This window comes from Taeniopygia guttata, chromosome 9 (assembly GCF_048771995.1).
Source record: "Taeniopygia guttata chromosome 9, bTaeGut7.mat, whole genome shotgun sequence".
In the NCBI taxonomy this organism is placed as follows: Eukaryota; Metazoa; Chordata; class Aves; order Passeriformes; family Estrildidae; genus Taeniopygia; species Taeniopygia guttata.
In genome coordinates, this window is record NC_133034.1 from 19,363,078 (window position 1) to 19,375,301 (window position 12,224).

Sequence of the window (12,224 nt, forward strand, 5' to 3'; positions counted from 1 at the left end):
CACTGTACAAAGCAATTGCCTGGGAGACACACGACTTCCAGACCATGCAAACTACTCTGTACCAGATGCTCTGTCTGTTCAAAATCTTATTGGCATTCTGATTTCAGGAGAAATTCCTATGTCAATAATTGATAGATGAAGGTAGAGGGAAATATCTGTTTCTGTGGCAAACACCACCATCCCTCTATGGCAGAAGGATGCATTACTCCTGTGGCTCTGTGTGGCCCCTCCATTTCCAAAGCCCCCAGCACCACCTAATCTTCACTACCTTCTCCTGAAATCAAGTGGAGTATTGTCAGGCACTTCCTGGAAACAATTCTTTAGCTCTTTATACTTCTTTCAGAAATTCAAAGAGGGTTGAGAAGTTTGCTTCCAGGACTCTCTGCATAGCATTGTTGTTGTTGTTCCTCAGAGAAGATAAACATTGGTTGCAAGTTGTGTGAACATTTGCACTCATCACTGGAGCAGCAGAGCACTTTATCAGTGCTTGCCTTGATGCACTGCACAAATAGTGCCTGACTAATTTATCCCTGACTTAGTAATCTTCACATTCCACCTTGCTAAGCATCCCATCCATGCTGGACCCACACTGTTCCTCAATGCCCAGCACCTGTTCCCCTTTCTCAGGATATCACTTTTACCTAGTTACCAGTGGCTGTACAAACTCAGGCAAATACCTTGTGTTCTTCTTTCATCACCTGCTCAATGAGCTCAGATTTCATGGGTGGCTTAGAGTATTGGCCTGAAAGGAGGCCATGTCCCAGTTTAGCCCTGTAAGGAAGAAAGTGGAGGGGTGGAAACAAATATGTGAGAAAAACAGAAAAGAAGACTTACTTCAAACAAAACAAAACAAAAAAAATGCCATTAAATCATTTAGATTCTATTTAACCTGACCAAGGAAATAACTGAGAAATGTCACTTACATCTGAGTATTGAAATCTTGTGTTGGATCAAGAGGGGAGTAGTCAAATATTCGTGGAAGGTTTCCCACATACCTGGGCAGCAAGAACAAAGCAGAAACATTCAAATATTGCAGCTGAGTGATTCAGTCTATCCCCAGTGAGTGCTTCTGTCATGCAGAAATAATACTAAAGAAATAAAGAAATGTACATTGAGGTTTTACTTGGAAGCTTCTAGCTATAAAGAATATGGTTGTGTTGTTCATCTGGAATTTACAATCTATTCCTTAATCTTGCAAGAGCTGCAGGATGGTGTTGGTCAAAACCACAGAGCTGAGTTGAGAACCAGTGTACTTTTTACTCCCAACTAATATAACCAAGTAAATTCAGGTTTGTATCACAACAAAAATAGGCAAAAATAACTTTTCAAATGAATTTCACAAGAGAAGTAATTCTGGTAATACTGAGGGAAACATTATTCTAGCCAGTCTGTTGGAAAGTGAAGCATTCAGCAGCACTCTCTGAGCACCGGCAGCCCTTGAGCACAGGACAAAACAGGCTGGGTAGGTATGGTATGTCACTATTCTGATGACACTGAGTGCTCCAGGTAACTCCCAGGACCATGCTGTGGAAAATAATCTTCCTTAATAAAGTCCATTTTGATATTTTTCAATGGTGGAGGTAGAAGAGCTGGCATTTAATGAATCTACAGACTGTACTCCATATGGCTAACAAAGAAAATAAACACTAGTTTTCTCCCTCTTCTCCAGAAGGTAATTTCTAACATGAAAACCTGAGAGGCTTTCCAAAGTCTAAAAGCTTCACTTCCAGCACATACACTACTGCTGCTTTGGAAGGAAAGGGCACTCTGAATTTTATTTCAAACCATGGACTGTCCTTTATAAAAGGCTTCTCTCTTTGGAGTGATGTGTTCAGCTTTGATCAGCCAGGAGTATTCCATATTTTTCTGTTGTGCTTTTGTCCTTTTACTCTTTTAATTATTCAGTGGAAGAATACATTTACACTATTCTTGTCATTTTTTAAAAATTTTAATTAAAATATTCATCTGATAGTTGTCCCCTTGGCCAGACCTACATGCAACAGGTGGACTGTTTTTCACTAGCATGGATCAATATCAATATGTTTGTGCCAGTTTTTTGGCACAAATCACACAGAGTAACTCCTGGTACAGGCCAGCACAAACCCCCTAACGTGATACTGATGATACCCAGGTAAGCAGAGATATCTGCATCTTTATATAAAAAGCAGATACTGAGACATCAAATTTCCAAGGTGGCAAATGATTTCCCACCACTGAAGTTTTTACTTCAAAGGCAGATTGGGTTTTGTGTTCCAGCCTTTTCCAGAACAGACCAAAATAATCACTAAATCCTTCAAGCAGCCACTGAACTGACTGAAAGGGACCTGCCTGCAGGTGAGACAAAAATTGAATCACCACTTTTCTTAGAAAAACAACAAACTGACGGATGCAGCAGCTAGTGAGAAGAAGCAGTTTGGAGCTACTTACGCTCGCTGGAACTCTGGGATGCTGAAAATGGCTTGCATGACAGCATTGAGGTAGCAGCTATTCCCCAGGTTCTTCATGCCTGTGTATCCTGGGCCATACATGGGCTTCAGTTTCACACCAGCTTCCTGAATCACTTCCCATTCCGAAACTCTTGGCTTTATGTCATTATCTCTTAGCCCATTCTCTGTCTGAAAGCAACAAGATTTTCATCTTAGTCTCTTTAACTTCTGCCATAATTATGCTGCTGCCATCAACTTTGTGAGCTGTACTCCAAGAAATGCAGAGCAAGGGGAGGTAAATCCTGCATGTAGGGGAAGATGAGGGTCAGAAAGCCAGCAGTTTGTTCCTCCAATACACCCTTAGCTCTTCAGCACAGCCACCGGCACTGAGTGCTCCCAGTCATGACCTCAGCCCCAGCTGGGAGCTTCACTTCTCTCAGGCCTGTGACCTCAAGCCTCAGCACCAAACCCTGCATTTCTTCTGGTTTCCCATTCCATTTGTAATGGTCAGGAATAGCTGCTGCTGTAGAAGCTGCTCATAACAAATAAATCACATGAAAAGCTGCAGATCCAAGAACTCTTCCCTTCTTTCAAATGGTAAAAGCCAATAATTTGTGACACTGAAGTTTCTCCCCTTTACAGTCAGCCTTCAGCCTGTAGGTGTAGGTCACCATAGTGTCATTTACTGCTGGCACTGCTCTGTCACTTCTCAAAGAATTGTACAGACAAAGGCCAGAGGTGAAACCTTTGCAACAGCTAAGACTAGGTTTTCAAGGCTCTGAGTAAAACAGGCTTTCCAGAATGATTTGGATAAAAAAAACTTTTTGTTCATTATCCTGGCAAGGACATTAGTATACCAAAAATATTATTAGTATCATGAAGACTTTTGAAAACACAGTTTAATTCTTCTCTATCATTTCAATTATTCTCACCACTTGGAAAATGAAATACACTTAACCAGTAGCAGGTTTGTTCCTTTTTAACATTTTCATGTTCTCCAGGTAATGATACTAGGTTATATGCTTGGGTTAAAAAAAATAAAACCAAAAAACAACAAACCAAACAAAAAACCAACACAACCACAGAAATCACACCTGCATATCCTATTCTGACTTCCTACACCATTTAAAGAGAACTGGAATCAACATCCACTAAAACACAAGTTATTAAACACAAGTTATTATTATCCTTTACTAATACAGACACACACAGAGAATCCTTTTTCCCCAGTCCCTTCATAGGATGTCACGCCTTTGACATGCTGTTTTCTAGACTTGAGAGAATGTATTTTTCTCTTTTTCTAGTGTATATATATTGAGAAAACCTAAACTGAAATTTACATAAATAACTTTCAGCCACTTTTTAACTTATCCATTGCTTCGTTTCTTTTTGCTAATGAATTGTATCTGTTCACGCATTCAATAGGTTTTCCTTCACTCACTGTAATTAAATATTCCAGACATTCATCTCTCATTGAATGAGGTTTTTCATCTTGAAGACAAATGGTACATCACACAGGAAAAGTGAAAAATGTAAACTAAAGACTACAAGGTACCTCTTTCAGAAGGGAATTTCTGGATTTGAGAACAATGATTTACTCAGAACAGACAATAACCCCAAATTAGCTGGCTGAACTTTATAAAACTGAATACTGTCATAACAGTCTGAAGGAATCACAAATAAGCTACAGGTGTCATTTTTCTGCTGTTTCTCTCCCACCCCCAAGTGAACAAAGAAGCGAACAACAAGCTAAATAAAAGATGGATTTCCTACCACTTGCATCTGCAGCATATCAATTCCAAAGTGTGCCAAATGTTTTGCTATATGTGGATCTAAAACCGGCTCCTCTTCATCAAAGGAATAGACATCTGCAAAAGCAGAGAGAAACCAGTGAGCCCCAGTATCAAATGTTATCCCCTCTCCTTGTTTACCAACACTGCACTCTCAGCACAGGGCTGCCCATACAAATGCCTTGTTCATATTCTCCAAGTTTGGTTCTGGCCAGCAGAGAAGCACAAAGACAAACACATAGCTCAGTAAATATTTTAACACAATCACCTCAAGCACTTTCCTGAAAAGAAATTGTATGCCTCCACAGTATTAAAACCTAAAAACATTTATAGGGATCACAGTATTTCCTCTCCCCAAAATAAGCAATTCATAGGGAAAGCAAGGAACAGGGCATGCAAAGCCAGCCCACATTTTGAACATGACAACAAGAGATGATGAATTTTTGTAGAGCTACTAGATACAGACAGATCCATTAAAGCTGTGAGTATATCACACCAACTCACTACTGACAGTGGTATTTTAATTTTTAAAACAGTTCAAGAAATCAATTTTTGCCCTTTTCCCACAGAGATGCAGGAAGAACAGAGAAATTCTTTATTAGAATAATGAGGGGTTTTTTTGGATTACACATCACTGAGTAGGACCTCCAAGATTAATCTAACCTTGTGGTTAGGGAGAAAGGCTAAGTGAGTTGCCTTGCTTTATTGTACAGGAGATTCAGATTTCAGTTCTCTATGACAGACCTTTATAGCCTTAAGTAAAAGCTCATAAACATTCTGGCAGGGCAAAGTTCAGATTGTGAAGGGAAGCAGTATGCCTAAGGATGATATTTTCAATATGAAACCAAGTTTAATACATCCAAAAGAAGGACAAAAATATTGAGAGCAAAAACATTCTTTTTTTAGAGTTTACCTATCAAGTCCTATAATGACACTGAGTTCAGAGCAGGTTTCACCTACATGAATAAATAACAATAAAGCTGTAGGCATCATACAAGGCTACAAGTCGTAAGACATGCACTTGTAAGACTTGAACAGGCTTTCCATCTTTTCTCTCACCAGGTCTCTACCTCTGTAGTCAAGGACTGCTTTAGTGTCTCCTCATACCAAAATCCAGAACCCCTGTGGCAGTCTCTCTGCATTTTCCCCAGGTAAATTCCCTTCATGCCCAGCAGTTTCTCACAGTGACCTTGCTCCATAAGACCAGACCTAGGCTGACAGAGAAAGCTTAGCCAGGAGAAAGGAAGAGAAGCAAACCCTGGAGGAGACATCAGGAGCACAGATAAAGGCTGTTCACAGCATAAATATCACTTCTAGAAGCTCCTCACCCCAGCCTCTCCTGGCAGCCACAGACCCTGGCTCTGCCTCAGCCCATCCCCTTTAACAAAAGGCATTCTCCTGATGTCTGTTGTACCAAACCCACACTAAAATGATAGATTGAAGGTTAGCCAAGAACTCAAACATGAACTTTTAACATTGACCAGCCCTATGGAAAACCTCTCTGGGCAGGGAGCTGTGCTTTGGGCTGTGCTGCCAGCTGCTGATCAGCCAGCAGATGCCCCACTAACACTGGTGCCCATGACCTTGGTGGCATGTGCGTGGCTGTAGCTGCCCATCTGCTGGAATTCCAGTGTGTGGTAGCAAATGCACCCAGAAGACATGACTGTCCATCCACACACACGGCATCACAACGTTCCCATAGCATTCTGGTGAGGTCACAGCACAGCCAGATGATCCCAGAAAGTTCAAACCCCCAGTGGAGTGAGATTACACAGCAACTGAGCTTGGGTGACTGCTTTCAGTGTGGAAGCTTTTGATATTGTTTTCCCTCTGCTCTGGCAACTGCAGAGAGCAAATCATCTGGGACTACTGGCCCACAGCAGCAGAAGTGGAGCATGAGATTAATATTGTGCTCAAGCTCAGCTCATGCCTTCAGTGCTTTCTGCTGTGTAGCTTAAATTCATGGGAAAAAGACAGAAGATAAGAGCTGCCAAACACAGGTGTGCAATTCTGTCACACAGACTGTGGTAGATGAGGAATGCAGACAAGTCAGTGAATGTGACACGCAAGAACCTGGTGTCATTAGAGTGAGAAAGGGGAAAAAGGGAGGAGTGAAAGGGGGAAAAACGCACCAAGATAAGTCTGAGACGGACAACACAGAATATTATTAGACAGAGAAAAAAAATCATAGAATATGCTGAGTTGGAAGGGACCCATCAGTATCATCCAGTCCAACTCCTGGCCCTGGGCAGGATGCACAAAGAATCCCACCATGGGCCTGAGATACATCCAATCATTGCCCAAATACATCTTGAACTCAGGCTTGGTGCTGTAACCAGTTCCCTGGGGAGATTTTTCCAGTACAAACCACCCCCTGGGTGGAAAACTTTTTCCTGATAATAATATTTTCCTGATAATAGTCTTCATGATTCGTATTATTTTAAGAAAATAAAAATGTCAATGCTACTTGACTTCATTGTCTTCCACAGTTCAAGATTTACACCTTTTCTGACTCTGCAGACATCTCTCCTTACATGGTAACAGGTAACACCATCCCTAAAGAAAGAAGTGGCTTAGGATCCCCCCCAAAAGTATCTGACAACTGCTAAGATCAGCATCCACAAAGCAACTCCTTCAAGCACTGATCACAAGGGGTTTGCCACTGCCATTGCCCAATTCCATGTCCCAGTCTATTCCTCACAGCAACCTCTCAGTGACTGGAAATAAAATCCAGCAGCACTGGCAAGAGAGGCAGCAGAGTCTGCCCAGGGCTCAGCCTACTGAGGCAAACAACTCTCCTGACTCCCTGCTGGTCCTGTCTGAGGTACAAGGGTGGAAGAGAAGCTTGGTTCAGTCTCTGCCCTGATCCCAGATGTGTCTGCTGACAGAATGCTACAAAGTGGGGCTAACACCTCAGGAACCCTTCACAGTGTGCACAGCCCAGATTTCTCAGGGCAAGACAAAGAGCTCTCCTCTGCCTACACGTGGGGTGAGTGTCACTGGAATACTGGCACCACCTCCTTCTCCTTCCCACTGCTGTGAAAAAGGAATAAATTATGTCAGGGCAGGGACCAGTGATTATTACTCCTGTACCATCACCTCTTCACCTTTAACCCAGGGAAGCAGAAAACAGACAGATTTTGTGTCACCATCAGCCGCAGAGCCTCTTTCCTGAAGCTCATCTATCACCCAGCCCCATTGAGGGGTTATGTGTACTACAGAAATATAGATCAGAGACAGAATAATTACTGAAAAGGAACAAGGAAGGTTGGGGGAGGGAAGACTTTTCTATAGGGAAACCAAGTAAACATCATCCAGAAGAACAAAGGTCTGTGGAGAACAGCTGGTGCCTCCCATTCAGAGGGAAGGATGATAGCCTGTCCTTTGTTATCCCAAAGGCCACATAAGAGAGGAAGCAGCTGATCAGTGGGAGGCACAAGGACAGAAGCCATAAGGAAACAAGTATTGCTGCTAAAGATGGGAAAGAAAAGAAAAAATTCTGAAAAAAACCCACTACAGAATATCCTGTTTGTTTTGTAGATGCAGTTGAAAGCTACAGATGGGCAAATCCTAAACACCTTCAATAACTGAGAGATTTGGATAGAAATCACCCAAGGCCAGGCTCATGCAAGGAAACAACATTCCATCTGGGAGAGAAAAAAAAATGGTTTTTGCTTAGTGTTTCTGTGGCACAGCTGGTTGAATCTGACTACAGTTGCCGTTCCTCAGCACTGAATAGGACTCAGAAAAGCTCTCAACTGATGCTTGTTAAAAAAAGGGGCTGCTCTAAACAGCAATTTTTCATCTCTGTACTCATAAGCACTAAAGCCAAAATATAATCATGCTATGTGTTCTTCCATTTTTACTTCTCCATGCAGCTGCAACAAAAGATCTCTTTGCTTACGACTCTTCCAGCTCCTCATGTTTTTATTCCATCTAATCCTCACACACCATAATGCCCTCTGCAGCAACACTGCAGAACATCCCACTTGGAGAATATGCAAACAAGGATACAGCTACAGCTTTTTTCCCCTCTCAAGATCATCACACGTTTTACAAATGAGCATCACAGCAGCCCCATGAAGATGAGTGTTCATTAGACTGTTTCAGCAACATTTCGTTCAACAAGCAAAAAGAGGAGTTTCCACTATGATTAAAAAACCCATACATACTGTTGCAAACAGACTTCTAAATTTAAAAAGCTCATTACCCTGTTGTTGTTTCTTTGTAACAAAAAATTGAACCATTTATCCTAAGAATGTAGCAGAACTAAAAAATATTGTTTCTACGGTGTCTGTTGTTTCAGACTAACACCATTCTTATGTTATAAGCATAGTATTGTGCAAACACGCCAAAAATATTTATAGAAAATATAAAATGAGCAGATAAAACAGGTATGGGCTTTCTCAGAATGGGGTGTGTGTCATTCCCCTCAATCCTGACCAACATCCACAGACTCACAGAGTTTCCTTTCACACTCTCTAACACTTGCACTAGAAGCACAAAGCCAGCTGGCAATAGACACACACTGTCAGCCTCCTGCACAGAAGGAAGCTCATCCCAGAGCTGACCTGCTCCATCAGGAGTGATGGTTCCCAGCTTCACTGCCAGGGGATAGCCAGTCTCTCTGTAGTGCTCCGTGGCGTGCCCATTGCCGCCGCTGCCGTCGAAGAACCACTTCCCGCAGAGCACGGAGCCGTCCGTCAGGTTCAGCCACAGGTTCTCCCGCAGGTCACACCTGCAGCACTTCCAACCACTGCCAGCCAGACAGGGACAAACAGCAGCAACATGTAAGGCAGGAAGCAGCTCTGTATCTCCCATTCAGGTCCAACCCACACGCCCAGCCCAGAGCCCAAGGGAACCCTGGGCTGAGTTCCTTGGCTGAGTTCCTGCCTTTAGTTCAGTTACCCTGGACTCAATTAGAGAGCCTACGATGAACAAACCTTGTTGTCCTCACCTGGGGGGAATTCTAACACCATTGTCTAACTGTACAAGTGTTTTAGCATGTTTAGATGCCTGCAGCTCCTCTTCCCAGGAGTCGGGTTCCTGCTTCCTGTAGGGTGATTTTGCACTGAGCAGTGCATCACAAGCTATCGTCACCTGGAAGACAAATGGATGTCAGTCAAAGCCTGACACGACTCAGTGACTGGACAGAACCTGGCATTCAGCCTATTGCTAACCACATACAGAACTGCTTATCAGTAGGACTATTTATACACTCAAATATGCATCTAATCTTCTAAACTGTCGTCATTATTTTAGCAGGAGAGTAAGCGCGTGTGCTATGGCAGCTTTCCTAGGACAAGCTGGCACCATAATAAGGGAAGAAATACAAGAGATAGAACGAAATCCAAGAAACAAAAGCAAAGATCACTTTTAAAAATTACTGAGACTCTATTATAGCTGGTAAAGAATAATATTTATGTCCAAACAAGCACTGCATATCAGAAAACAAGGCACCACCTTGACAAAAACAGAAACAGGAGACAATTCCTACGACCACTTGCACGTATTCACTGACCAGTGCTGGTAGCTCTTCTATGTTGGGTAGTGAGATTTCATAGTGATCAGGAAAGAGAACAAGTTTTGCTTCATCCTCATATTCAAAGTCATCACTGTTGAGATCACTGCTTATCTCCAGATCTGGAAAACAAGATGGGCAATGTTAGGAGATTGTCCCATGATCAAGGTTCCAAAACTGTGACAGGGGTACCCCTATAAACATTGCTTGCCTGGCATCAGCCAGTGGTTTCTCTAGCTAGAAATATTTGTGAAACCCTGATCCAAACTAAAATCTCACCATCCTTCAAGAGAATGTTCTGAGGACCAAAATCTCCACTTAATGACATCCCAAATTACAGGTACAGTTGGTTTGGTCTCTCTGCAAGCAGTGCACTGTTGCAGACATTGCATTCTGCAAAGCAGCAAACAAAATTCTGCTCCTTTTGGACAAAATCAGGATGCCATACATACCCAGAATCTTGAAATACTACCAAGCATGGACACCAGGTCACACTGCACATACCCAAACTGCAGAGGACAAATAAAAAGAGCACCCCATATTTTCCAGATCACAGACCTGTCTGAAACGTGCTGTGGCTCCCATCCATCTTGGACCTGTGGCCTTTCCTCCCATAAAGATGTCCATGGCTGGAAGTATTCCTGTGTCTCATCCATAGTCTCAAATAGCTACAGCAAGTGCAGTAACAACAATATCCCTCTCTTGCTATCTCCACTCTTTAATCAGGGTAACTATTTATTTTAAAAGCACTCATTAGCTTCTAAACTTTCTTTTGAAGATCAAGCCTTCCACCACAGTGTTTGTATACATTTTCCTTCCAGTGTAAGAGTGTCTTCTTTTCTTTAATATGAGTCTTGACCAAGCAACATCAGCTAAAATGTGTGACCAGAAATATGTGGACTCAGAGAAAAGCAGAAGGGTACACTGGGAATTAAATATCTAGTGTTTGTGTCTCTATCTCCATGAAAAAATATAATTATTAATTAATTATCACATAGTGACAAGACTGAGTAAAACCTTGTTTTGTTCTCCCTAGGAAAAATGAAGAAGTGAAAACCAAACATGCACATATCAGAAATCTTGCAAAATTCAACTGCAAGAATTGCCCAGGCAACAACAGGGTTTTCTGGATCCTTCTCCCATTTGGACATGTGGGATCCACTGTATTCTGATGTACCAGTCACTGATAGAATAAGGTTCAACCGAAAAATGAGATGTGTGAGCAGTAGCCAAAACTGGCTCTTCATTTCCCCCCTAGTACAAGCAGATGCTTAATGAGTCACTCGATCCTAAACGAGCATTGGCAGCAACCACTGCACCCTGGGAATGCCTGAAATCTCAAATGTATGTTTGGGAGAGAGGTGAGGATGACAAAATCCAGACTCAGAAAACTCAGCTCTCTATTTACTCAGAGCGCAGTAACAGACTGAACAACACAAATGATAAAACAAGTATCAAAATATATTTTAACTTGACCTGGAAAGAACAGCTCTTGAGAGGAACATCAACTTTTGGCTCACCTGCTGCACCAGCCAGCCCCGAGGTGACAACACCCATTCTCAGTGATTTCCAGCAACATGAACTCTCTCTCAGCAACAGCCAAAAAAAGCCCTTTCTCATCAGCTCAACACAGACACAAAAGCAAGAACATTTTCTCACTCTGAACGCATGACATTTTTAGAGAATGTATTAATACATTACTAATTCCCCAAATCACACCATTTTCATAATGATCCCTCACTTTACTCCAGGCTTCTTTCTTAGTCTGTATTACAGTCCTGTGTTTGATACAGGAGGGAATCTCCACAGCTGCAGTTTTTAACAGATCTTCTGTTCTGTGGAAGAAGGAAACCGAGGCTCTCCAAGCTGATGGTGCATACAGCAACGCATCTCAGGGGATTTTCACTTAATGCCAGAAATCTGATGGCCAGCACAAAAAAGCCAAAAGTACTGACCGCCTCCTGAACAGGAGAGAGGCTCCTGAGAGAGGATAAAAGCTCAGGTTTGGAGGCAGTGGAAGCTCCTGCAGGGCTGTGGTCACACAGGGCCTCAGCCACCAGAGGGAACCTGGCACCAGCTGACAGCGGCCACCGGGCCTTGGGGACATGTGTGACACTGCTGGTCTGCTCTGGACATTAACTAAAGCACCTGCAAGCCCCTTACAGAAACAGCAGAGATGTGGTTGCCTGTGTTCAGAATTCAGACACACTGCAGCTCATCCCCCAAGGCAGACAGCAGCCAAGCAGCAGAGACCTCAGTGCTGCTGGCCTGACCTGCATCTGAACCAGCCATCCAGGGAGGAAAGACAGAATATCCTATTAGCAATCATCTGCTGTCATCTCAGGACTCCACACGCTCGGGAGCACCAGCCTCCTGTGTGCAATGGGCAGGGAAGGGAATTTCCTTTTCACCTGCTCAGGCTTCATGCCATTCCTATCAGCAGAAAAGTAGAAAACTGTCCCACCAGCACAGGACTCTTTCTGCCTG

General features: G+C 42.8%; 1 protein-coding gene across 2 annotated transcripts in view; it reads right to left on the reverse strand.

Annotated features, from left to right (window-relative positions):
- Positions 1-12,224, reverse strand: part of USP13 (ubiquitin specific peptidase 13) — a 49,977-nt gene that overhangs the window by 17,241 nt on the left and 20,512 nt on the right. For both annotated transcript variants that reach the window (XR_003961897.4, XM_002193070.6), the window contains exons 4-10: positions 9,738-9,859; positions 9,174-9,316; positions 8,788-8,972; positions 4,200-4,294; positions 2,428-2,615; positions 924-995; positions 678-771 (exon numbers count right to left, since the gene is read on the reverse strand). Coding sequence is in view for 1 of the 2 variants with exons in the window: in XM_002193070.6 (XP_002193106.6) it covers positions 678-771; positions 924-995; positions 2,428-2,615; positions 4,200-4,294; positions 8,788-8,972; positions 9,174-9,316; positions 9,738-9,859 (899 nt within the window). In the remaining variant the exon portion in view is untranslated. The remainder of the gene's footprint in view (positions 1-677; positions 772-923; positions 996-2,427; positions 2,616-4,199; positions 4,295-8,787; positions 8,973-9,173; positions 9,317-9,737; positions 9,860-12,224) is intronic.